The 27,233-nt window shown below is 42.4% G+C and overlaps 1 protein-coding gene across 2 annotated transcripts in view; it reads left to right on the plus strand.

The window, feature by feature from the left end:
* The window catches only part of GUCY1A1 (guanylate cyclase 1 soluble subunit alpha 1), a 472,623-nt gene that overhangs the window by 77,867 nt on the left and 367,523 nt on the right, over nt 1-27,233 (plus strand). For both annotated transcript variants that reach the window (XM_086962337.1, XM_086962338.1), the window contains exon 2: nt 15,436-16,137. In XM_086962337.1, coding sequence (XP_086818463.1) covers nt 15,883-16,137 — 255 coding nt within the window. In that variant the 5' untranslated portion in view covers nt 15,436-15,882. The remainder of the gene's footprint in view (nt 1-15,435; nt 16,138-27,233) is intronic.

Consider the following 27,233-nt stretch of genomic DNA (forward strand, 5'->3'; position numbering starts at 1 on the left):
AGAAATGCAGAGAGACAATGCGAAAAAACGCTGTCTGCGTCGCGGAGCCTCCAGACTAACTGCTGCTGCTAGCCGCCATGTTCTCCCGGGCAAGGGCTGCTATTTTTTGTGTCTCCTTTGTATATTTTATACAAAAAAAAACTATTCCAAAGATTCACCACCAATATCACATACATCCTCCAATTTAGGGTGGGGAGTGGAGAAATTTGTTCAAATATGTACTTCCAAAACAACAATAACAATGAGAAATGCATTTCCTTAGTTTACTCATTGTCCCCTAAAATTGGAGACTCTCAATAAATGAGAAAACTACTAATCCCAATCTCCAATCTCCCAAAATGACAATTGTCTCTTTAATTCAATCAATTGCACAAGCATGCATTTAGAACAACCTCACCAAGTTAATGTAGGGGCGCCCATCTCTCCGCACTTTGGACAAATGTGTCAGTCTGCAATCAACCAGGTTCGGGACCTCTGCCGGGGAAATCCTGTTGCTGAGGGATGCCAGTTTGAAACTTCAGATGGCAGCTGTGACAAACTGGTCTCTTGTTTATTGGGGCCCGCAATCTTTCAGTCTCAGATTGGTCACCTCAGCCACAGACTCAAGAGCTGTTGGATGTCCCACGTAGATGTCCCGGCGGAGTCGCCATCTGAGAAAACTAAATATTTACTCTTTCAGTAACAAATTAAAGTGCGAGGAGTTGGAGGCAGACTTTTTAAGTCATTTATTACGCTAGCGGGAACAACCTACAACTCGACTCTGGCGAGCAGTAGAATGAGCACGGATCAACATTTGTTCTGCATATTTATACACAACTCAATACGAGTCTTCATACAAAATTTGCTTAGCAGTGGAAATTCCTCGTATCAGCTGGAGGTCAGTTCAAAAGCTGCATCTCATCAGATAAGATTCGAGTATCAGTAGAAAGACCTTCTAGGTCCATGGTCTATCAGTTACATGTCATAAACAGATAAGTAAATTAGAAGAAAAGGTTTCATCTTCCAGGTGATCAAGAAAGAGTTACCTAAATGACAAAGTTCATTGCAGACTAGACCAAACTATGAAGCAAAGAAGCTTTTCTCCTGAAGGGGAGCTGTATTTGAGTTGAAAGACATTTGTAGGCCTATAATTATGAAATGAATGCGCTTTTAGTTCACGCTATAATCCATGTCCTAAAACCAATATTTTACATGGCTGGTGGTCTGCATGGATGGTGGTGTGCGTGTATTGAATCTTGGCTGGCAGTATGGCTTGCATGGATCCCCTAGCGTTTTCTTACCCAGAATCCCCTGCAAACCTCAAATTTACTTACAAAGTCACATTTTCATCACATTTCTGGGTGGGTAAGTTATAGGATCAACATGCAGGCACAAATTTCGTATTACCCAGAATTCCCCTTGGTCTCCCGAGAAAAATGATACCCCACTTGTGTGACCAATTGTCAGCTTTTGATACGGTTAAACATCAACGCCTTATCAACCTATTGGAACACAGGATAGACTTTCTGGGCCCGTTCTAAATTGGTTCTCCTCATTTCTCCACAATAGAACCCAAAGGTTGAAGGTGAACTAGTCTCTGTCTAATCCCTCACCGTTCACTCTGGGGTACCACAGGGGTCCACACTTTCACCCATTCTCTTCAACTTGTTCATGGAGCCTTTAACAGAAACTATGAAACTATCCAGCATCCACTATCACATGTATGCCAATGACACCCAACTGGTCCCTCAACTCAGCTCTACAGAAAACTCAAAGTTCATCACCTTAAATTAAACACTCTTAAAATGGAATTCCTCTTAAACGCCCCACCCAAAGAGTCGCCAGCCATCAAAGAGTGGAAGAATGAACTAACACCTCTTAATTGCATGCCACACATTATTGATTCCACAAGCTCATTGGGAATAATGCTAGATAAGAGTTTGAACATGCAAAAGCACATTAGTGCTCTCACCAAAGGAGCGAGCTTCCACCTGAGTATCTTAAGGAAAATTAAACCTGCCCCCACCATGGCTTCAAGGTTGCAGTGCAAGCCATAGTGATTTCTAAGCTGGATTATGGAAGTGCAGCCCTCAGGAACTTCCTGGATCTGAGATGGCTCCACTATGGGCCTCCCACCACTCTGCTGCAAGGATCATCACAGACTCTAAAAGAAACAATCATATCACACCTGAGCTGACCTCCCTAATTTGGGTCCAATATGAAGCAAGGATACAATGAAAAATTGTATGCCTAACACCCAAAGCCTTACATTTGAACCCCCCAATATATCTCCACAAAGATTTGAGCTCTCTGGTTGCTCTAGTTCTTCTGGAAGTGGCAGCACCTTACTAGTGAAGCCAAAGAAATTCTGTAAAAAGAATACTCACATCAAGCTTTCTTGGGTATCGCCCAGAGAATCTGGAATTCCCTGTCCCCTGAAATGAAATTGAATACCTCCCCTGCTTCTTTCAAAAAGGAAGCTAAAGTGCTACTGATGATGCCATTTCTGCCCCTAGAACCCCAGCATTCCAGGCATTCTAGGACACGCTCTCCTCACCCTTGTTTTCTATTTGACTGTTATGATTGTATGTTGTTTATTTTTACTACCTCCTATACCTTTCGTGATTGCTAAATTGTAAAGTGCCCTGATACCCCCAGGGGTCATGTCGGCGCTATATAAAGCATTTTGAATAAATTAATAAATATTTTCATACTAGCAGTCATTGAGGGACATAGGTACTTATGTATGCCCTCTTTCCATCACAAGCACTCCCAAGAGTATAGATACGCAGTCTGAGTTGTGCTTGAGTGATGTACGCTGAAAAGTCAAATTTTGAAAGATTTGATTTGCTAATGTGGGAATTAGTCTAGCACTAATATTAATATTAGTTTCTGAAGGAACTGAAAAAGGTTTGATTACTTTCTAATTATCAATTGCAGCTTATTTATATGGTGTTTCCACCATGTAAAACCATAAAGATAATTTCAACTGAAATAATGCATTGGTATAGAAAGAAGGACTAAGCACTGGAAAGTGATATAAGAAAATAGTTGTCACTGGAGCCCACCGTCTCTCTTTGTCTCGCACCTAGAGTACTGACTCTAACACCCATGATTTCTGGAAAAGCTGAAATGAAGAAAGTGTCATCCTCCTGTAAAAGATGAAACCAGTGAAAATTTTTCAGTACGAAACTGTGCACGCATGTGGCATATTAAATGATTTCATGACAAATAAACATACATTTTTTTATAATTCAACATTTGACAGTGTTATGGAGATTATGTTTAGGAGAACCTCTGTAATTCATTTAAAAACACAGTTAAAAAACGATATATGGTTAGGAATTAGAAGTAAAAATACACTGAAATTTGCCATTTATAGTTAACACGTAATCCATCACAAACCAGATGCAATGTTCGTAACCATAACTAGCAAATGTTAGTTTAACTTCACTTTCACTTTAACTGTAGTTTTTCATTGTCTGCGATAGTGACTCTATGGGTATAGTTAAGTTTCACTTTTCATTCAGGATAACTTTGGTGGTGTTTGACGCAAATGCATCAACTTTGGTGGTGTTTGACGCAAATGCATGAAGGTTTTCACAGGGTCCAGATACTAAAGGCCACCCACTGGAGCAGATCAGAGCTGAAACAAAACACTCACATGGAGTTATTAGAAACAATTGATCATTTTATTTTTTCTTTATCAAATAAATAAGGCACATTTCATGAATGTATGAACAAGAATTAAATACAAAGTCAAATCACATATAAATAAAACATGTAGACAAGTTGAAGCAAGATAACTCGGTTGAATTGGGTTAAAAGAAGTTGGAGGAAATATGTTTAGAACTGGACTCCATCTCTGACTATCTCTTAAAAAGAAAAACCGAGAAGTTCAGGAAGGATATTCGGTTATTTACACAAGAACGTGCCTATCCCTATTAGGCCACCAATTTTACACCAGTTCGAACTACCACAATTCTCAGGGCGGGACCCCCAGATGGGGTAACAGACGGGTGAAGCCTAGACAGGAACGCTTTGAGATATCTGCCATGCCAAATAGTTTTTTAGGCAACCGCAGTGGGAATTTTAGCCTCACAACCCGGACCGCGCAACAGAGGAGTTAACATCAGGGTCAGGGCCAACCCCAAATGTATATCTAGACAAGACACCATCAATACTGGAAAAAGTAAAAAAACATTCCTGTATTCAATTTATCTAAGGCTGGTATGGATTCAGGAGCTGTGTCCCTTTTATCCAGGGGCGTATCTTTTGTCCTCACCACCAACCTTAATGAATTTGAGCTCATGAAAGATTTGTATCTATTCTTTTGCAAGATTAGGTTGAGAAAATGTTTTCTCATTAGGCCTTTGCCTGAATCTGCGGAGAAATTGTCCGGTTTCAACCCCCGTCCGAATTCACTCCTACCCTGGGCGTTATTGGACCCGAAGTGGGCATCTTCAAAAAGGCTGTCACCAACAAAATCCCAAAAATCCTCAAATATGTGCCCATGCCTTTGCAGAATCTCACTAGAGAGGAAAAAAACACATTGATGAACCTGAAAGAAAATAGACTTCTTACAATCAAGCACTGTGACAAAGGTGAGGGGATCGTGATTTTCGACACCTCCACTTATGTGGAAAAAATTAATTCTCTTCTTTCCTCGACTAAACATTACAAGAGAATTGCCAGGAATCCTGAACCCGCCATGAAACTACGTATTCTTACTATGGTTGAACGAGTGGTGGACATGGGATTTATCTGTTCTAAGGAGGCTGAATTCCTGACCCGCAGCTTCACCCGCATGCCTATCATCTATGGGGTCTCGAAGACTCATAAGAATGTGCATGACCCCCCGCCTAAGGCCCATTGTATCTACCATCAGGTCTGCGACTGACCCCCTCTCCAAATACGTTGATCGTTTTTTAAAACCTTTGGTCAACAGTTTGGAGTCCTTTGTGAAGGACACAGACCATTTCATCGCCAAAGTTGAGGTAACCCCCTATCAAGAAGACAGAGAACTCTTGGTTACATTGGACCTTGAGTCTCTGTATACCAACATACAGTAGAAAGGAGCCTTGAGGGTCATGCATGGGATCCTCTCCTCTGAGCTTGAAATCAGCAATGCCCCTTCATCATCCAGTGCCTTGAAGTGGTACTCATTGAGAACTTCTTTGAGTTCAATAACTGTTACTTCCAGCAAATTCAGGGAGTAAGCATGGGGGCTTTGTGCCCCCTTAATATATCTTGCCTATACATGGAACATTTCGAGCAAGTTAACATCTATTATGAGATGGCCCCCTTCCATGAAAATGTTCGAGCTTGGTCTTGATTTATTGATACCATCTTTTTTGTATGGAAGGGGGACCAGGACTCGTTTGATGAGTTCATTCTCTGGCTAAATGCAGCTGATAGCAATTTGAAGTTCACTGCCCACTCCAGCAACTGTAGAGTAGAGTATCTTGATATCTGGATTGATCATCGCCAAAATGAGATATATGTGTTCCTGTGTACGAAACCTACTGACTGCGAGAAACACCTTATTGCAGTATGGCAGCTGCCATCCTCCCTGCCAGAGGGACAGTATACTATTTAGTCAGTTCATTAGGATCTGAAGGACCTGCTCGGACTTTAAAGACTTTCTTCAACAATCGGATATCTTAAAAGAAAAACTTGCGCATTGTGGTTACGCCCATAAACTGTCCAAGGATTCTTTCAAAAGGGCAAGGTACTTTAATCGTTTATCTATGTTCATGCCCAGAGAAAAGGAATCCATGGACAAATTGGTATGTGTGACCAGACATTCTAACCTCAACCACAAATTGAGGCAGGCCATTAATTCCTGCTGGCACCTTCTTAATTTTTGGCAACGGTGAAGAACATCTCCCCAAACCTATTTTTGCCTTGAAGAGAAATAGGAACTTGAAGAACCACCTTATTAGAGGGAAATTATTGAACCCCCCGTCCCCCTTCAAAAAGCCATTTGTGGCCTGGGCCCCATTAAAGGCAACCATCGATGTGGCAATTGTCAGGTCTGCCCCAATGCCATGGTGGGTGACACCATTATAACTTCTGAGCGTACCATCTCTCTTGTGAAAATGACTAGCTGCCGCACCTCCAACATGATTTACATCATTAAGTGTCCTTGTGACCTCATATAATATGGAGAAACTGGACGGGAGTGTCGAACCAGGACTGGGGAACACAAGTCCAGTGTTCAAATTAAGAAACTGTCTGCACCCCTAGTCTTGGTTGGAGAAGAACCACTCTGAGAGCGATTTAAAATGGTCGATATTGGAAAGGATCCAGGTATATCGTGGACAAGATCATTCTGCCATTTGCAAAAGAAAGAGAGGTTTTCTGGATATACTTTCTGGATGCTGTGAAAAAAGGCCTTAATGAAAATTGTCTCTGGGAGAATGCCAATATTTAACTGGTCCCTCTGTGTGCTAACCCCGCATGACAGGGATTTCCAGTCGACGTTTATGAATCCCTTGTCCCGTGCCCCTGATCCTTATGGCTTCCTGGTCCTTGGTTCCCTTGACCTGTTTGGAACCCCTATACAGGTTATATTTATTTCTTGTGTTTTAACTTATCCTCTGATAAGGGGACCTAGGAGCCTTCTAATAGTTATGTATTAGCCCGCAAGTCCCAATTCATACGTTTATTTAATCTGTTTGATCCTTCTGTTTTCGATTTTTTCCTTGATCTATTGATTGAGGCGCCTGTGCTAAGATGGCCGCCATGATAGCGACCGCATTTTTTCCCCCTGTAGCAGTCCGCCCTTTATGTTTACTACCGTGACGCTCCATCACCCCTCCTGATTGAGTCCATCCCATATATAACCCTGAACCGGTGTGATGTCGGTATGACGCACTCATCCGGGGACACCCTACCGGCCGTTTGCGATTGAGAATCCCTGACTGGTGACGACTCTGCCCACCTTTTTACCTGGTAAGCGGGAAGCTGGCGGTTAACCTCTTCTTGCTCATATAACGGGGGTGATGCCTTTTAAGTATTTTCTTTGCTGCCCTCTTTTTCATACTTCATATACTTGTGGGCCGTCGGGGGCTCATTGGTTTATGCCTCCAGTTTTAGTATCTGGCGTGGGAGGCATGTCAAGTGGACTGCTGCACCGCTTATTGTTGTGTTCCCTGTGTTAACTTAATAGACTTATAATTCATGTCTCTTGCTTTGTCCACCCCTATCTTAAGGCGTATGGTTGTTTGTTTATTAGGAACTGGCGCTTAACGATATGGCATGTACTATCCTCTCGATGCGCGTATGGGAAGTTTCTAGAGTTTCCCTGCGAAGGCGCTCCGACTCCTTTTCTGAACTGTATCCCCGCATCCTTGGCCTAGGCTTTTACTCATGTATAAAGACTCCTCGCTTTATACCCTGGACTACCTCTGCCCTCACGTGTCCCTGGATTCCCTTGTCTTCTTTGGCGCCATAGTGGGCTACCACACTGGGGACATGTGACGTTTGCAAATAGTTTCACATGTTAGACCCGGTTGAACTGGTTGTTGTTTTTTGCACATAAACAAAATATTTCTTTGTGTGTGGCCTAGGTGATGATCCTCTTACCCAAGTCACTTATCCTGTTACGCGGTAGTTGCTCTAAGAATTCTGTGAGGCTTGATATTCCTGTGATCACTTGGAGGAAGTATATTATTTGCTGCGGAGAAGGACCCTCTGGATACTGCTGGGTAGGTTCTTCCACATTGTTTGCCTCTCGAGATGTTTGTAATCAGTTTTCCTAGGACCTCCCTTCCCCCTTGCTTCCCCCCCCCCACCTATGAGCAGGGCACGATGTATGTTCTGGTCTATATCCCTTTCTTATAGAGTCCCGCTGGGAAGTCTTATCTGCTTGGGCTTTTAGTAAACCCTTGCTTTTGAAAAGAATCAACCGTTTATGGTGTATCTCTAATGACGGGTATGCGATTCAGTAGCGTAGGTGAATTCTGTGCTCTGTATGTGGGGCTGGTTCATGTTATACACCTACTGCCTTCCCCCCTTCTTTCTACCTTTGGCACTGGTTCTCTATAGCATGTTATTATTTTTTAAGTTTTCTTTTTGCTTTAATACACACTGAGTTGGAGCCTCTATTGCTGGTAGTTGGTACCTCTTGAAATCATTTGTGCCCGCCACCTTAAAAATCGAAGTTTCTGATCATATCCATTCTTGTGTTATTGTTCTTACCTGTGTTTTTTTGCACATTATTCCAGTCTTATTAAATCTGCGTAAACGTTATGTATATATACTTATTTGGTCTCCCCGGAGCAGATCATGTCGCTTTTGAATTTGAGTTTAGATAGAATTGTCAGGCTGCTAGTAATGTTAATCATCTTGAATGTATATATTCCCTTTTTTATGCTTGCAGGTGCACTGTCCCACATTTCCTATCCATCCTTGTCCTGATGAAGGAGTAGCCCCGGCTGGGGTGATACACCGAAACTCGTGTTGGCGTTGTTTGTGCGGGGGCAGCTGGATTGTATTCACCCATACCCCCGGGTTACTTTTTCCAACTTGTCATCGAATCATCCACTGGCTGTTGTATATATCTTGATGTAATTGGTGATGTGAATTGCATGTGTGATGTTTGAGGTGTAACAAAGAGTCCTGGTGTGTATGACAGTATGATTGCGAATCTGGTGTGTGGAACATGACCTATTGAGTCATGTTTTATTTATATGTGATTTGACTTTGTATTTAATTCTTGTTCATACATCCATGAAATGTGCCTTATTGATTCGATAAAGAAAAAATAAAATGATCAATTGTTTCTAATAACTCCATGTGAGAACCCACACCTGCTGCAAGGCCGCCCCGAAGCGCACCCACGGCCCCTTCACCTGCCGGAACTGCAGCTTCTCCTGCCTCGAAAGCGCCAAGACGCCTGCCACGCCGGAACCCAACCAGCTTAGATGCATCCTGTTCAACACCCGCTACGCATACAAACACGCCGTTGAACTCTGGGACCTACTCGACACTATATCACCGGACGTTGCCTTCCTGACCGAGACCTGGATGAACAAAACCTCCTCGCCAGACATTGCCATAGCCACCCCAGATGGGTACAAGATAACCCGCAGAGACCGCACCAACAGGGCCAGAAGAGGAATCATCATTGTCCACAAAAACACCATCAGGGTATCAACAAACACCAACGACACCCTCAGCACCGCCGAACACATGCACTTCCAGATCCACATGGACCCCAAGACCACCCTAAAAGGCACCCTCGTCTACAGACCACCAGGACCCTGGCCCCAATTCTGCGACTCCATCGCCGACCTCATCAGCATGCAAGCGCTGACCTCCACCGACGACATCCTCCTCGGAGACCTGAACTTTCACCTGGAGGACAGCAATGACAGCAACTCTTCCACCCTGATTGACAATCTCGCCAATCTCGGACAGAAACAGCTCATCACGACGCCGACCCACAGCGCCGGCCACACGCTAGATGCCATCTTCTTCTCAAGCCCTTACGTCACCTTCAGCCACGCCTCCGAACTCACCTGGACAGACCACCACTGCATCCACTTCTCCTTCCGAAAACCCCTCACACACCACCGCACACTACAGACCCCCCGCCGATGCTGGGGCAAAGTCACTGAAGAACAACTACAGACAAGCCTCGCACTCAACCCTCCGACGAACCCCACCAACCCAGATGAAGGTGCACTCACCCTCGAACGCTGGATGAACAACTGCGCCAAGACTGTCGCCCCGCTGAAAAACCCCACCAGCAGAAACACCAGCAGAAGAGTCAGCTGGTTCACCCCGGAAATCCTCAACTCAAAACGCACCTGCCGGAAACTGGAAAACATATGGCACAGCGCAAGACGCCAGACAGCCGCACTGCCCACAAAGACACCATCCTCAACCACCACCATCTCATCAGGACTACCAAAAGAATCTCCTTCACAAACTACCTTGACAACAACGCACACAACAGCAAGGAGCTCTTCACCATCATGAAGGAACTCTCCAACCCCAGCTCCAACGCGAAGGACATCCCACCATTGCAAGTCCTGTGCGACTCCCTCGCCACCTTCTTTCATCAGAAGATCACCAACATCCATGACAGCTTCAGACCCCAGACGACCCCTGCCGACCACACCGCTCCAAACCCCCTGCACCCAACTGCCCACGACACCCTGACAACCTGGGCCAACGTGAACATTGAGGACACAATCAAGACCATGGGAACATACCACTCCGGTTCCCCATCTGACCCTCTCCCGCACCACATTTTCAACAAAGCCAGCAATTCAATCACACCCCACCTGCACAAAATCATCAACCTCTCCTTCGAGACCACCACCTTTCCTGAGAACTGGAAGCATGCAGAGATCAACGCCCTACTGAAGAAACTCAAGGCGGATCCGAGCGACCTCTAGAACTTCCGTCCCATCTCCCTGCTTCCGTTCCTAACAAAGGTCATCGAGAAGATAGTAAACACCCAGCTCACCTGTCACCTCGAAGACAACAACATCCTGGACCCATCCCAATAAGGTTTCTGAAGTAACCACAGCACCAAGACCGCCCTCATCGTCGCAACAAACGACATCAGGATCCTACTAGACAACAGCAAGACGGCGGCCCTTATCCTTCTGGACCTCTCCGACGCCTTCGACACCGCCTGCCAACACAATACGCACACGCCTCCACAATGTAGGGATCAGAGACAAGGCCCTGGACTGGACCACCTCCTTCCTTTCCGGCAGAACTCAGAGTCCGCTTCCCCCCGTTCCGATCCGATGCCTCTGAGATCATCTGCGGCGTCCCTCAAGGATCTTCCCTCAGCCCAATGCTGTTCAACGTCTACATGGCTCCACTAGCATGCATCGCCAGACAGCACGACCTCAACATAATCTCCTACGCCGACGATACTCAGCTGATCCTCTCCCTCACTAAGGACCCCCGCACCGCCAAATCCAACCTCCACCAGGGAATTAAGGCCGTCGCAGACTGGATGGAGGAAAGCCTCCTCAAACTGAACACAGACAAGACGGAAATCTTCATCCTCGGGTCCAACCCCTCCGCATGGGATGACTCTTGGTGGCCCACATCACTGTGGTCCTCCCCAGCCCCCACTGACCACGCACGCAACCTGGGAGTCATCCTCGACTTGAAACTCTCCATGACCAAACAAGTCAACGCGGTCTCCTCCACCTGTTTCAACACCCTCTGCATGCTCGGCAAGATCTACAGATGGATCCCGACAAACACGAGGAAAACAGTCACCCAGGCCCTAGTCAGCAACAGACTCGACTACGTAATCGCCCTCTACGCTGGAGCCTCGTCCAAGCTCATCAGCAGACTACAGAGAATCCAGAATGCCTCTGCACCCCTGATCCTCGACATCCCGCGCCGCGACCACATCACCCCCCCACCTGAGGAACCTGCACTGGCTCTCCATCGACAAAAAAATCTCCTTCGAGCTCTTGATCCACGCACACAAGGCACTCTACAAAACCGGCCCAGCCTATCTCAACAGTCGACTCTCCTTCTACGTACCCAACAGGAAATTCCGCTCTACCGACCACGCCCTGGCCACGGTCCCACGCATCCGGAGAACTACTTCCGGAGGCAGATCCTTCTCCCATTGCAGCGCTAGGACCTGAAACACCCTCCCCCTCTATCTACGATGAACCGAAGACCCCCTGACCTTCAGGAGACAACTCAAACCCTGGCTCTTCGCCTTGGAACCCTCACCCTCGCCTTGGAACCCTCACCCTCGCCTTGGAACCCTCACAGGTATTTAGTGCACTTTACAAGTTATATGATTGATTGATTGATTGATTGATTGATTGATTGATTGTTTCAGCTCTGATCTGCTCCGGTGGGTGCCCTTTAGTATCTGGACCCTCTTCTGGGGCCTCAGTTGAAAGTATTGGACAGGTACCTCCTTGTTGTTGGTTGTCTTTATTTCCCCTGATTACCTAGCTGTATCTTGTCAGGGGTCCTTTTCTTATTAGTAGTGGATTCAAGACAAAGCCAAGGTGCAGGATCTGCATCCAACACTTTGGTGGATTGTGTGCGTGCAGTAGATTGACTTTGATAGGTGTGTGGAACGTTGGATACAGTATATCTTATAAAAGCATTCATGAAAAAACACAGCTAATGATTAGTTATGATTCAGTGACGAAATAAAACACAACAATTCTCTGTTTTGGTATAACAGAGCCCCCCAACATGCTGAAAACACTTCTTTGCCAAAAGGACATGAAAATAATACTGACAATTTCAATTAAATCTTTCAGCGATCCTCACAATCCTCACATGGCTGATGGCTTCTAATAAAAGTACTTATTTTCATGTTGGAGTCTTATGAAGAATAAATAAACTAAGTAATGATTGTGGAGATCACCAAAAGGTGTCAGTCAAAAAGTGCACTGTTTAGCACTTTGTGGTTCAGAAATTAATGTGTGGAGAACAGTATTTCTAAAACTGTTTTCACGTGAAAGTAAGGAGAGAATGAGAGTCATTGTATGTCTTTATTATGGGCACTAAAGAAAGAGTTGATATAATACATACTGCAAGATATGCTTGTGTTGCATTCCTTTGACTTTAAAGAACTTTGGAAATGAATTATGTTATCAATGGAACTATTTCCTTTCCATACATTGTAGTAATTTAATACGAATTCACCAATGTAATTTTTAACAGAAATGTTGTGCAAAGGAAAGGTTGTGATAATTTTGTTTAGATTATAGTTTGGTGTTTCTGGATAGTAATATCCCATCTATCCCACTCCCAAACATAATTCCACAGTGGGCTTCTGCTTAGAAAATGTTATTGAACACATGACTAAGGTAGGGATCTAACCATCTGGGTGGATTGAATATTGACAGGGCCATTGATTCATTTCTGTTTTGACTGTGTTTTTTTACATCCCTAAAAACCTGTGAATTTAAATCTCTAAGGTGAAGTGAATGAAATGTTTAAGATTTGAAATGGGTGATTTTAGTGAACAATTGAGAAGCATGTTTACAGACTCGCTTTTAGGACTTGGGAAATTCATCAAAACATGTATTGAAGAGAAAATTCAATTTTTTGTGGAGAGGGAGTTTGAATATTTGCTTATTTGGCCTTATATTTGTCTAGTTTCAAGGAGCATTGGTACAAAAAGTTATCCAGTTTTCTTCTGTCAAAAAGTTAGCATTATAGTTATGATCGATCAGTAAATCGTACAGTATTTTTGTGTTTTTAGGGTCAGTCCATTATCATGATTTCTATTGTATTGGAACTAAAGCTTTAAGAAATGTGTTTTCCATTTTTCAAATTAAATGTTTTAGGCTTTGATTTTGTGAGCAGTTTTGGCGGATTTCACAATAGTACACCTGAGAAAATGGCACATATTGGTGCATGGTGATATAGTGATTTCAAATATTGCACCACATTTAGGTCAAGTCCTCAACAAAGAAATTAATGCAGAGGCATACGTGTTATTGTTTAAGAAATAGACAATAACACCTTAACCCCTTTCATGCTGCCGCGATTCTGCGCCTGTGCGGCACATTCCGATCGCGGGTGCAGTCAGGACGGCCGGAAGCCGTCATCAGCACACGAGCACTGTGTGCCGTGACGGCTCCTGGCCATCATCAGCGTGCAAGGTGTTAAAATGGTGCCACAAATGTCAATTCTTTATTTCCAATTGTTTTTTTTTATATTTTGATATATCCTATCTCTTAAAGAGTCTCTCTTTTAAAGGGCATAGTAGATTATGGATTAAATGTATCCCTGGAGTCACTGAAAATGGGAAACCCTAACTTGCAAGAGGCTTTGCTTGAACATACAATCTATGAATCTACGGGCTGTACTGAAGCAAGGAGGTGAAACCACTCTGCAATTTGTACAATAGTGTTGTTCAGCCACGTGGCATGAGATACTTCAAACACCGCAACATTTATCTGATAGTGTAAAGTAAAAAGATCAGGTTGCATACCAAAAAGACATGCTCATAACTATTGCTTAAGCTCCTTGAACAGTTACACTGAAATGTATGAGTGGGGCAATGCTGTGATATCAGGAGTGGACCATTATATTCTCTTTTAGATTATACACATTTAGTTCAGCACAAGGGCATGAAGATATGGGGGTTGGAAAGAGTGTGGCAGAGAACCTATTCCTCAAATCCTCCTCTGTTTCAGGTAAAAATGTGTTCTGTTGATCAGACAGGCAGGGAAATTTGCTTTGATGGGGCACCTTTTTATCCTGCAACATATACTTCAATGTTTAGATATTTAATGGCTTACAGTAGGATGAATGTGGTACAAATGCAACTCAATATTGTTACTGAGCTTTGCTCATTTTACTATATACATTTAATGGAGAACCATGTTAAGTATGAGGAGAGCTATGAAATAAGCATGTTATGTTTCCAAATATAGTTGAATTTTGTGTCGGCAAATCATTAAATTAAAACCTGCAAGAACCAACGATATTGCTCTCTTTAAATCCTCATAAATGTACTGGACAGTTTATCTGTTCTTGTAATTCCTCACAATCTAGATTTCTGAAGCAAACACCTCTCGGATATACATTCTCCCAAACCAATGCAGACTCTGACTTCAGAATTCTAAAAATAAAATTGTTATGTGGTAAAGAAAGATATTTTCCTAGTTCACTACCAAATGTATTTAACTTCAGTGCATTTAAAAAGTGCTCATATGGAAGCTGGGTCTCAACTCAAACCAAACGCCTGTAAAAATGGGCAGAATTTTTATGTAACCCATGCTTTACCTCTATCTACACATTGATATGAATAAAACTGCTAATTTGCTTTTTCACGTACGCACTGTTTTCAGGTCCAGCTAAAATAAAAAAGGGAATCCTTCTTGTGGTACGTAGCTGCTAATGTCACTAAAGCGCCAATGTTTCTAAGTGATGCAGGTGGGAACATACATTTATGTTATTACCTCTATATGGAACTCCCAGCTGCATATATTATTGCCTAGCGCACTTTCAGCAGTCTAAGTCAATTTCTAAACCTTTCTGACATAGTTCGAACTCTAATCCAAAATCTTATAAAGTATTTTGTGTACTGTATTCTGGCCATCTATTTCGGTCGTACTCTTATTCAATTATCTGTGGATTATTTGGTGTCAAGGTGGTGCAAATGAGGGGCTTTATCACTTTCTTAAATGCCCTTTTCCATCCAAGTGATGATGTTCCGAGCGTGTTGATGGATGTGTGTGATGCACTATCATCCAATGAGTTCTGTTTGACTGAGATACTTGAGAGTGGAGTGCTGTTCAATGACTTGTTTGTGTTTGACGCTTGGATGTCCCCATAGTTGTTATTGAGGTTGTTTTACAGTTACTGTCGCACACTTTTATTCACTTGTATGTAAGCTGACAAGTGACAACTACATTCTATAGGAATTTTGGCAGCAATGTTCAACACTTGAGTGAAATGTTTTCTCCTTTTTGTTTACAGAATTTTAAGCTGACATCAGAATAGACAACAACAACCGGTGGATTAACAACCTTTAATTGACCTGCTCTGGAGTTTGGCAGATCTTGCGTGCAGGAGTTGAATGGATTCCATTAAGATCTTGTGATAGGCGGGATGACTGCAGGCAGTGTGCTGTTCTGCTGCACTACATAGAGCTCCTGAATGCGACCTACAAGCATCAAACCCTTGATGTCTGTGCCAAACAATAAACTCGGTAACACTCGAAGAAATCAGGACCTGGCGCCATGTTGTACACCTCTGAAGGCCTATAATACAGTCAGCTCTGCGTTAATGACGAAGATATTGTGTTGTGCTTGACACTTCACAGTGAGGGCTCCTGTTGACACTGATATGACTCCATCCAGCGCACGATAAGTGTAAATCAAGGGCTAGGTTGCTTTTAATTTGCTGTTCTTCAAAGCGTACAGCATGTTCTGCACAAAGCTGAAAGACTTGAAGATCACTGGGGAGTGCCCCTTCTCTCGGCTAACACAAAGTCAGGACTCGGAGGAGCACGAGGACGAGGGTGCTGAAGTGCCAATTAGTTCCGGGGCAGCTATCCCCATCTGCACAGATGTCGGCGAGAAAGAAAGCGCGGAAAACCTACCGCAACGGAAGACCAGCAGGACGCGCGTGTATCTACACTCGCTGGCAGAGAGCATCCGCAAGTTAATCTTTCCTGAGGTAAGAAATGCCACTTTTAGAAGGCATCTTAAAATGTCATAGCCCTTTGCGCGCGGCCGGGAATGAAATAACTGCCAATTTACTGTGCGTGTCTTTAGAACCCCTTGCCTGCGTTTTCTTGGTTTGGCTGGGCTGATTGTTCAAATATTTACGATATGGATTACTTTTACTTTTTTTAGTGGAATGTTATGGCGCCCAGCTGTTCTCTACTGCTTTTAATTTTACAAATTGTAATGGACTATAAAAATGTAAGTAGGCAATAAAAATGAAGTATAAACCCACTTATAATTTGAGTACATATGAATGTGACTTTGCGTGACGAGGATGCGTTTATTTTTCGAGTTTCTAGGTATGGAATAACGTGCGAAATATCACCCCATACTCAATTAATGCGGTTCTTGCTAGGAGAAAAGAAGCTTTGTTGATTTTGTTCTTTTGAAAGCATGAAATGGTTTTATGGTGAATGTTTATTTTCTTTTTAAAATTAAGTATGCCTCTGTTTACCGCGAGTATCGAACAAGAGCGAAATGCATATAACGTGGTAGCTAGAAAGCAGAAGTTAGATCTGCCAGGGCGTACAGTCTGTTATGATATTTCACCAAAAGTTATTTTGTGTCGGGTGGGTACTTTGGGTTAAAATGTTGCACCAACCTAGCAGAAAACTCTTGAGTCAGTGGCCAGGCTATGTCAAAGGCTGGATCTCTGAAGTTCAGTTGCCCCACTCCCCTAAATCTAAATGACCCTTTTACCAATTTTTCCTAACATTATTTATTATTTGATCTCCCTCAAACACCAGGACATGAATAGTGTTTATATAGATTATTGGAGACACATTCCTAGAGTTCAAGGTCAGTACTCATTTGCAGTCTTAACTAACAATGGTGGTGCCAAATGAAAAATTCCTGAAATAGTGTTCACCAGGGTTCCGGTCAGAGCTTGACAATGCTAGCCTACAGCTTTAGCAGCTTGCAGGAAATGCCTTGTGATAATTAAAAATTGCTCTTCTTCATACAAGAGATGCTAGCCACTTCGCTGTACGTTTTGTGTTTTTTGTATATTCTTAGACAAATTTGTTTGGAAACCACTAAAGGTGAGGTTAGGTCAGGTTGGCCTTATCAATGCTGTTGAGAAATAAGCTGATCCCAACCTAACTTCTTATCGTCATTCCAAGGGTTCTTGGAAAGCTTTTGTTAGGCGTTTTCATAGTCACAAAAAGAGTATTTGAATGAGGTGGTCCACATGTAGCACATTTTTGGTGATGATTGGTGTGGGATTACAAACAGAGAAAGGACCAACAAGACATCTCCAATCATGGGCCAAACTTATTAAAGGACAGGGCGGCTAACATAATCAATTATGAAATCACTTCCACTTAAAATGGCTATTTTGGCCACCTCATGTCGGTAGAGTTGTTTGAAGTTTGAGATAGGCATTATATTTAACTCATCTTCCTCTGGTGGTATAGTCAAGAAAATGTAGAATTTCATCTTGTGGGCTTTATTCCTTCCAAGAAGCTCTAAATCGCACAAGATTATTTTAATTGCACTTCTGTAAAATAGAATGACATTAAGTTAAAGAATGTAAATAATAGTTTATGATCCAGCATTTCTAGCATAATGAACACTTTATGGAAAAATCACACATGTTGACTCCTTTAAAGATGAAAATTAAAACAAAGAAGTGGGTGCCAGGTTTGGTAGGAAGACATGGGATTAAAATATCTGGGCTGTAGAACCCTTCCCAGCATGGTTACATGGTAGTGACTATGCCACAAATGGAGTTTTGTACAACACGTCTTCATTCATCTGCGTTTAACAGCGAACTCTACATTTTAAATCTGCATTCAGTTCACTATGCTCTAACACTTACGTCACAGGTCTGCAGCATTCATCAGGAGCCAAAGGATTCCATTATTGCAAACTTTCATGACACTACATCTCCCCCTCTGTTTAATAAAGAATGATGATTGTTTTACAAATACATATACAATTATAGCTCTTCGATACATTTTTGTGGCACTCAGATCACACGTCCTGATGGTGTCATCAGAAACTGGGGACAGGCAATGGAAGTGTCCTCGATCTGTTTTAGCGATGGAGGAGCAATAGCAGTCAGGGAGTTTTTAATTGGCCTTTCAGACCCAGTCTCTACATTGACATCAGTGCCTGACGAGTGATTAGCTAGATGTCAGAATGTGAGGAATCTCGCCTAGTGGACTTCCAGGACATTGCGTAGTCATGATGGGTCCTTTGCTGGGCACAACATGAAACGGCTTAGCATTGAATTTCCGCTTTCTAGGCTGACAGGCAAGCACCCCATCTTTCCTAGCAAATGTAATGACTCTAGCATGTTGGTGCTTGTCTGCAAAGGCCTTTATTTTCCTTTTATGATCCAAGTCTTTTATATGGGTCTCTTGCTCATTACTTGATCGTTTGTTGACCCATTGAGGTAACTTGGTCATTATGGCTCTCCCAAACATCAAGGTTTCAGGGTTTTCACCTGTGATCGAGTGAGTGGTCGAATGATAAACTCGAAGAGTAGAATTCAAAACAGTTTTAAGGTCGAGCATTTCCAATACAGCACACTGAACAGCTTTCTTAAGAGTAGTCACAAAACATTTGACAAGGCCATTGGCCTGTGGCCAAAGAGGTATGTGCTTCTGATGCTTTACATTAAGATGACTGAGAAAGTCTCAGAATTTATGACTGTTGAAAGGTGGGCCATTGTCAGATTTGAAGATCGCAGGAACACCCAATGTCACGACAATGTCATCTAATCTCTCGATGACTCTTTACTGAGTGATGGATGAGAGACCTTTTATTATTGGAAACAGGAGCATTCATCAACAATCACCATGGTTGATGTCCTTTGTCAAGAGGATCGAGGAAGTCAATGGCAATTCATTGCCATGCATGCTTTGGCATCTCTGACATGTTTAGGTTGCATTGAGTGGTTTTCAAGGAAAGGCGATGCATAGCTGACAACTCTCTCACCGAGATGAGGAAACCAGATTCTGTGTCAGAGAGCTCATTCTGTGGCAACATTTCCACAATGTCCTTCATGGGCCACTCAATTATGTATTGTCTCAGACTCCCTGGAATAACAATTCTCAAACCTCTCAGTAACACCTTATTGAGAAATAGACAGTTCATGTTTGACATTCTTAAACACCTTGTATTCACATTCACTGGTATGCCGTGGAGTGTGCTGGTTCCATGACCAATGTGTAATAATGTCTTTTATTCCTATCATGTAACAATCTTGACTCATGCCAGTGACAATTTTTTCACAAAAAATGACAGCGGGTGTGCTTGATTTCACAGTGATGTTTATGTAGGCTTCAGCCCTCTTGGAAGGGGTACCAAGGCACTGCAGAGGCACTCATGAGAAGTAGTTGGCAGGGTTTTGATCTTTCCCTGGATGATGCATGCTTGTGTAGTTGTATTCTTGTAATTGTAGAGCCCAACTTTTAATGTGAGGAGGTATCTTGGCCTTTGGATTGCCAAAGATGTTCTACAACGCTTACTGATTTGTCACAGTCATAAAAGGCTTTCCATATAAGAATATGTGGAAATAGTCACAAGCCCACACCACTGCGAAACATTCTTTCTCGGGTTGTGAATAAGCATGTTCTGTTTGAGACAAACCTCTGCTGGCATATGCCACAATAGGTCTTTGAGCATTTGGGTATCCGCTGTGCTGTGCAAGGTTTGTACCTAACCCAAATGGGCTAGTGTCAACAATACCCTCTGTATGAAGCTCTGGATCAAAGTATGCCACTTCAGTAGCACTCTCAAAAGCTTGTTTGATTCTCTAGAAGTTGTGCTCGCAGTTATGTGACCAAAAAATTAAAAAATCATTTTTTTCAAACATCTCAATGGAGCACATGCAGTGGCCAAATCTCATATGTATCTAGAACAGTACCTGGCCATGCCAAAGAAAGAGCGTAACATAAAAATATCCTGTGGGGGACTAGAAGTTGGCAAATTTAGCTGCAAAAAGGTTTTACACCCCTATCAGAAAAGATATCGCCAAATAATTTTAGCTTTGTTTTATGGAACTCACATTTATCAGCTTTCAAAGTTAAACCTGCAACAAACTCATCAAATGTCTCTACCCAGCAGTCATTTGTCACCAATATTCTGCTTTTTGGTGGTATCGAAAGGTGATGGTGGTTTCAGAAAGGCGGCAGCATTATAACCATTGATGGAACTTTCTGAGGTGGAAATTAGTGTTCTTTCTGACACTGCATGGTCATCTTGTTTATGGAAACTATCTATGAGTTCTTGCGACTTGCTGGCATTGGTCATCTTTGGTAATTACAGGACACATGGCTTCTTTGTTGCAGCCTTTCACTATTCCAATCGCCTTTCTCTGATTTCTAATCTTCAAGGAGCTCTGGAGTTATTCTGAGCCCCATTCGGCAGCTTTCGTGGTGTGCTTCTTCAAGTATGGACGGTTCACTAAACACAACCCCAGGAACTTTTTCTGGGGCTACTTCCCCCAATGCTATGATATGATGATTCTCTTTACTCAGTTCTGGTAAGGAGATGACTGTTTCTTGTATCTGAAACGCCTTGCTTTTAGGCGTCTCTTTGTACTTTCTGACACCTGATTGAGCTCTGCCTCACAGTGCTTCTAATTGCAGCATTATCTTGCAATTTGCTGTAGCTATTTACTGCTCTATCAGAACCTTGTTGAATACACCTTGAACATTATCACTCTGTATTATGTGGAGCTTTAGGTTGTGTAGTAGTGTGGTACCTCTCTTTATGGCCTTACCAGCAGGTTCTTGGCCAAAGATGTGTAGACTTTTTAGTGAGTCATTCGTTATCTTCAAATGCTTCTTTGTCAAACATAAATTTGGCAATTCGATGGAGGCACATGTGGCAGGCATGAGTAGCTTGCTGGACCCACAGCAAACTCTTTGTAGAGAACTGTCGATCTTCGGGGTACTTATCCCCTATCTCAAAGCCAATTGTAGCATCCTACCCAGCCTGGGTACCCAATAATAATTTTTGCCTCCTGCCCAGCCTGGGTACCCATACATGACTATGCCACACAAGGAGCTTAGTATAACATGTCTTTATTCGTCTGCGTGTAACAGCGAACCTCACATTTTAAACCTGCATTCAATTAATAATTCCACAAACCAGGGAAACAGATTTTGGTACTGCAGGCAGAAAGATGACTGTCTGACCCACAATGGCAATCTATGTGTGAACTGACATTCTAGCCTTTTTGAGCTGTTGGGATCTGGTTAGTATACATGCCGACTAGAAGCTAACCTTCTGCACTACAAAACCGGATCTGGGAGCCCCCTAGAGTAGCTCTTAAACACTTGGTCTCACATGGGTCAGTTTTATGCTGATGAATGGCTTGTGTGTACTTCACAAAAGGTAGAGGCAAGTTAACATCAGGGGAGGGCAACATTGGCGAGGGCTCATGTAGTTACCGAACAAGCAGGTGAAAATGTGGATGTAGGAAGTGAGTGTGCTTGTCAGTCACTATTCACCAGTCAGTTCCTGGCTGTTAAGCAGCCTTCTACTAGGCGTTGGTGAGGGGTAAATGCTTCTTGGGCCATGTATCTTTGGGTGGCTAGAGGCTTCCAAAGGAGTATGGTCAGCATCAACACCAGGACAGGCCAGTGAACCCTGAACAGGGAATAAACCTTATTGTTTGACTTGACGAAATTAGCACAATGCACCTCTAAGTGAGGAAGTACTGCAACAGGGTTCATGCAGGTCTGGGTTGATGGAAATTATCCCTGAGCTTCAATGGAGCTCCATCTTGGTTTCACAGTTCTTAGCAAGTAAGCAGTATATCATTGGCAATGAGTGACAGTGCATCCATACACATTGGATGTGTTTTGTGTAGAGTTTCTTTCCTCCATGCACTTTTTAGAAAGAACATGCCATACCACCCTCCAGTAACCTTTGTGGTCCTGGTGTCTACATGACTCTAGGAAATTACAATATTCAGGAACTCTCATTCCTTTCTCTGTCCTGTTGTTTACTCTACATTATATAGTCATATCTCTGAGGATATAGGACACACTATTGTTGGTGGTGGAATTGGAGACATACCAATTTTTTTAATGCCATACTCCTCACAAGACCCTTCTCTCAGGATTATCCCACCAGCTTCTTTATAGCAGGCTTTTTATCTCTGTGTTTCTTGATAAAATGAAGGTAAATACATCAATCTTGTGTTCGAAACTTTTATTTGCACACTTTCATAGAAATTATAATTGTTCTTTTGTTCCTGGTCTCTACGTTCACCAAAGAGGTAATTAGGGGAATTTCAAAGCATTTCTTCTTTCTGCAAAGCAACAGGCCCCTCTGGGCACTGTAATGTGCAGCTGCTTTTTCATATTTCTGAGACCACGAGTTTGTTGCAGATAACCCTGTGTCAAAGTCATAGGAGTGACGACCATGCTGCTCTCCTTAGTATGGGCTGTTTCACCTCTTTCTCCTCTCTGTTTGTTTAAGTAGCTCGCTGGCTGCAAGTATATGGGTATAGATTTAGCAGTACCCTGCACACTTAAATGAGCTCTCTTTGGCATATGCATCTTTAGACGTTCGGATTGTAATAGACTTAAAGCATTATTTTCACTTTAGACTCTTCTAGTGGATGGATATTAACCCAGTCCACCAAGTTCTTAGCTCAAGATAACTTGCTGGATGCATTTCAATTTAAGTATGAGATAGTTGTGAAGTTTTTAGAGATGCATAATACAGTTTTGGGATGGAACAATATTGTGTGGTTTAGAGTATCCAAATAGTTCAGAGGGTAGAGTATGAGGTAGGGGTCAGTGGGCCTAGTCAGGGATAGTCCTTTGTACGCCCCCTCACATTTTCCATTTTAGCCCCTTTCTTTCTGATGAGAGGCATAGGGCATAGGGATTCATTGTTCTCCTTTCCCACTCACACAGCAATGGCAGCTGATACACACTTGCACAGATAAAGGTTTCATCTTTTTGAGAGTGGAGCTAGGCCTGGTGCAAGATGGTTTCTTCTCAGTGAAACTCCTACAACCTGCAACAATGAGGCCATAACCTCCTGTTGGAGGCCGAGTGAGCACACAGGAGTGTGCTACCTGGTGACCATGGGGAGAGAAGCATTGACAAGTGCATACTTAAGGAGCAAAAACCTATTCGCCCTTAGGCCACTTCAGACCTGATCCCAAAAATTGGACTGTGAAAACTCTGAAGAGACTCGGCAGAGACAGCCAGCAGCTGGGACCAGAGCTTATTTGCAGACTCAGCCACACTCAACCTGCATCGCTGTTTTTCCTTGCAGAAGAAATGGTGGTGCAATAACAGGCATAGTTGAGAACCTAGGAGAGTGAGGGATATAAAGAATGATCTCAGTTGAACATGCTTACAGGATCCTCTGAGGACATAACACCCTACCCCACACAAGGACAGCCTGCAGATTAGTTGCAACTGCAAACCTGTGCACTATTTAGCCTCCACTGCACCGTGGGGGGGGGGGGGTAGAGAAGTAGCTAGAGGCCTGATCAAGGCAGACTGCCCCTATATATGAAGTCTACCACAGTCTCAGTGCTAGAACCCCTGAAGTCACTATGGAGATCATATTGAAAGAAATCACACTGATGGGTATATCAGTGGGACCAATGGAGACCAAACTAAAGGAAATATCTGCCAAACTCAAGTCAACATGATCTGACACTTCAGCTTTTTATTTTTCAGAAACACCTGTATACTACAGACATATGTATAAACACTGTGTGGGACACTGTGAAGAAGTTCCTTGTCTGGGGATAAGGCAGTTGGCGTTAGTATAGCAAGGACATCGATATAGAAGGCTACAAAGATGGGACAGCTTCAGGTTTTATGGTGTCCTCCACAACTTGGAAAAACAGAACAGGGATAGATTCTCAGCGACAGTCCTACAGTGCCTGCTAACCGTAGATGTATCCCTAGCTCTGGAATTGCAGGCAGCACATGCCATTACACCCTGAAACACTACTACCTCTACATGTCTCAGATCTAGCATTGCCAGTTTCCTGCAGTATGGTCAGGCCAGACACGTCATCCATGTGTCTACTAACCATGGTCCATATAGAGTTGAAGGATTGCAGCAAATATTGCATTTTAGAGAAATTTGAACAGGAAGAAGGTTCTATTACTTAAAAGAGAAGTTAATTGTTACCAATATATCTTTTTTTCTCCCTTCCTATCTCGCCCTCCCCACCGTACTCCCTTATCTGATAGGAGTACCAGCTGACATTCCAATGATAGTTTCATTGAAGCCCGGGGATTTAAGGCAGGCTCTTGGGAAGGTGGAGCTTTCTTGCACTCTTTTCAAACTGATTGCCTGGATACTGCATAGTGGAAATTCACATTAGTGACATTTTCCCTTCACATTTTCTTGCCAGTGGTTAGCCCAAGACAATAGGCATACGCCAGTTTTTCCACCAACTCTTTCTGCATTTGCATCTGAGGTTCCAGTTGTGAGCATGTCCCAATACGGAAGTAAAGCTTGCCGGATAAAGTTAAGCTCTACATTTACTGGGCTTACATACTATTTCTACCCTCTCACCCTTTACATTGCTCAATGGTTGTTTCTTAGGTACACTACCCAACTGATTAGGCAAAGGAACTATCACAGCAAGGTTGTCTACCTCACTGTACATCCATCATTTGAACGATCACATTGACCTTGATTTACTCCCCACAACACTCCAACAGATCCTCTTCTTAAACTTCAAGCCCTCAGGTTTCTCGATGGTCACAAAATGGCATAGGTATGGCCAAATCCTGCCTTGGGGAGTATACGCAGCTATAAACTATTAATATATTTCTGATAAGTACTACTTCAGTCAAAGAACTACATTGACATATGAAATGCAGATTTTTTTTATAATGTAACATATTAAAAGGTGATGATTGTACATAATAATACAATCAATGGCAATAGGCATGAAGGGAGCAGGAGAGAGGGTGCAGGCCCACCTGACTATGGTTTCAGACATTTGGCGACCCTCTTTCAATGCTATTGCTGGGAACTGTCTAAGTATCATCTACAACTAGTGATTGCGCCTATAGATAACATTCCAAACATTCTGAAATATGCTGAACGTGCCTTGTATAAAATGTTTTACAAATTGAGGCTATGTAAAGCAGAGCGGCTATATTAAAGATAAGGATATTGGTGGATGATCTCATTTATTACATTGGTGAATATCTACTGTTCAGCAAGGCTGCATGGTGCAGGTACTGTAGGGATCAGTGGTGCATTTAACAGCAGTTGTTTTATCCATCCCTTCCCAGCACATGATGTAGTGATGGTCGGCAATAGTTGTTATTGTTCTTGTTCATATTCTTAATTAGCACATGTTTAGCTTATTGTGGAAAAGCGAATGGAAGGTGTGCAGGGGACAAGTAGACAACAAGATTCCTTAGCAACGCAATGGCCTGGCTTTTTCTTATATTCAGAAAAAAAGAAAATGTACATATAAATGTAATAAAGTAAAATATAGCTGCGTTTGTGCTAGTTCCTGGCAGATTGCTACAAAAAACGCGGGGTTTTAAATGTGTTACACTCACACTGTTACACCTAAGACTACATTTTAATGCTTTTTTTCACAGAAAGAATTGAACCCACAGATGTTATCCCACTTTCTTGATGGATTGATGTTCTAATTCCCTATCATATGTTGCAATAAATATATGATACATATTACAATAATACCAGTAACATAAAGCAAATTGTATTTAGGAATACTGCACTCGCTTCATGTGAGATTGGGGTCGAATTGGCATGTGACGCTCAACCAATATTTCCTTCTTTCTTTTTAATGTGAGATTTTTCCTATATCTGAATCTTAGCTTTGCTTTTCAAACGTCCCGTAATTTCCTTAAAATAAAGACAACCAAACGTACCCCCGGCATGGGACATTGTTCCAGTCTGGAAGTATGCACTTCAGTTCCCTGGCTCCTGATCTGTATGTTTGAAAAACGTTTAGTCCTGATTGTCCTATAAATACAAAGCTCTTGCCATCAGTATGTTTATAGAAGGAATTAGTAGAAACTGTTATTTCCTCTGTTTGTGTAATATTGTCCTTTTCTCCAGAACAGCTCAAGCTCCAGAGATGCTTTCCTTGGGTTTGGTCAAGTGTTATTCTCCTGGGACTGCATGCTTCCGTGGATGAGGTTTTTTTGTATCTCTCTTTTGCGGTTTTTCCAAACGCACCCTTATGTGAAAAAGATCTTTTCGATTTTGACTATATTATATTTGGAACAGTGTGTTTAATATTTGCTTATTATTATTTAAAAGTAGTCTGTCATGTAGTTGTAACACATATCACAACCAGTTTGTTTATTATTTTTATGTTTAATGAAAATATTTTTAAAAGCCTAAACAATCAAATTGCATCCAAGCATGTATTGATGGGAGAGTGAGAGATCTCTCATGTTCTAACTGAAATAGGGTTTCTATTTTTATTTAGCGTAGTGAATCCACAGAGACATTACATTTCAAATATAAAATCAGCACTACAGATGCTCAAATAAAAAGCCAAAATACAATCCAGAAATTCAATGCACATAAAATCATTAATAAAGAACAGTGATTAATTTTGGACAAGATGCAACGTCCAACCTATGTTACCCCTTACAAGATTTCCTCATTTAATATCCCTATGAAAAACATATTACAATTTAATCAGAAAACAATTAACCCTGTAACTCTAAGGAGACCTTGTGCTTTAGGTTCTCTGATGGCCCCATAATAACAATAGCTCACATAGAGCATAGTTAAAGTACAATGACACGTTTACTTTTAGAGGAGGAAGAGAACTTGATAACAGTTTTACCAAAAACAAACATAAATTAAGAGGGTAACGATTTGCATTCTTGATTCTTAAGAAGGTCATAATGAATCCATGTCAGTTCTATTAAAGTCATTAAAAAAACCCCAAAGGAGCTTATTTACAGTTTTAAAAATGACCCAAAAAAGTATTTTTCCTATGACATACATTAGCGGATTCATCATTAATGACTTCACAATTTTTAAAAAACACACATTTAAAAATGTATAAAGTGTTGACGTGCCTCTGTTACCATGGTG

This window comes from Lissotriton vulgaris, chromosome 3_1 (genome assembly GCF_964263255.1).
Source record: "Lissotriton vulgaris chromosome 3_1, aLisVul1.2, whole genome shotgun sequence".
NCBI lineage: Eukaryota > Metazoa > Chordata > Amphibia > Caudata > Salamandridae > Lissotriton > Lissotriton vulgaris.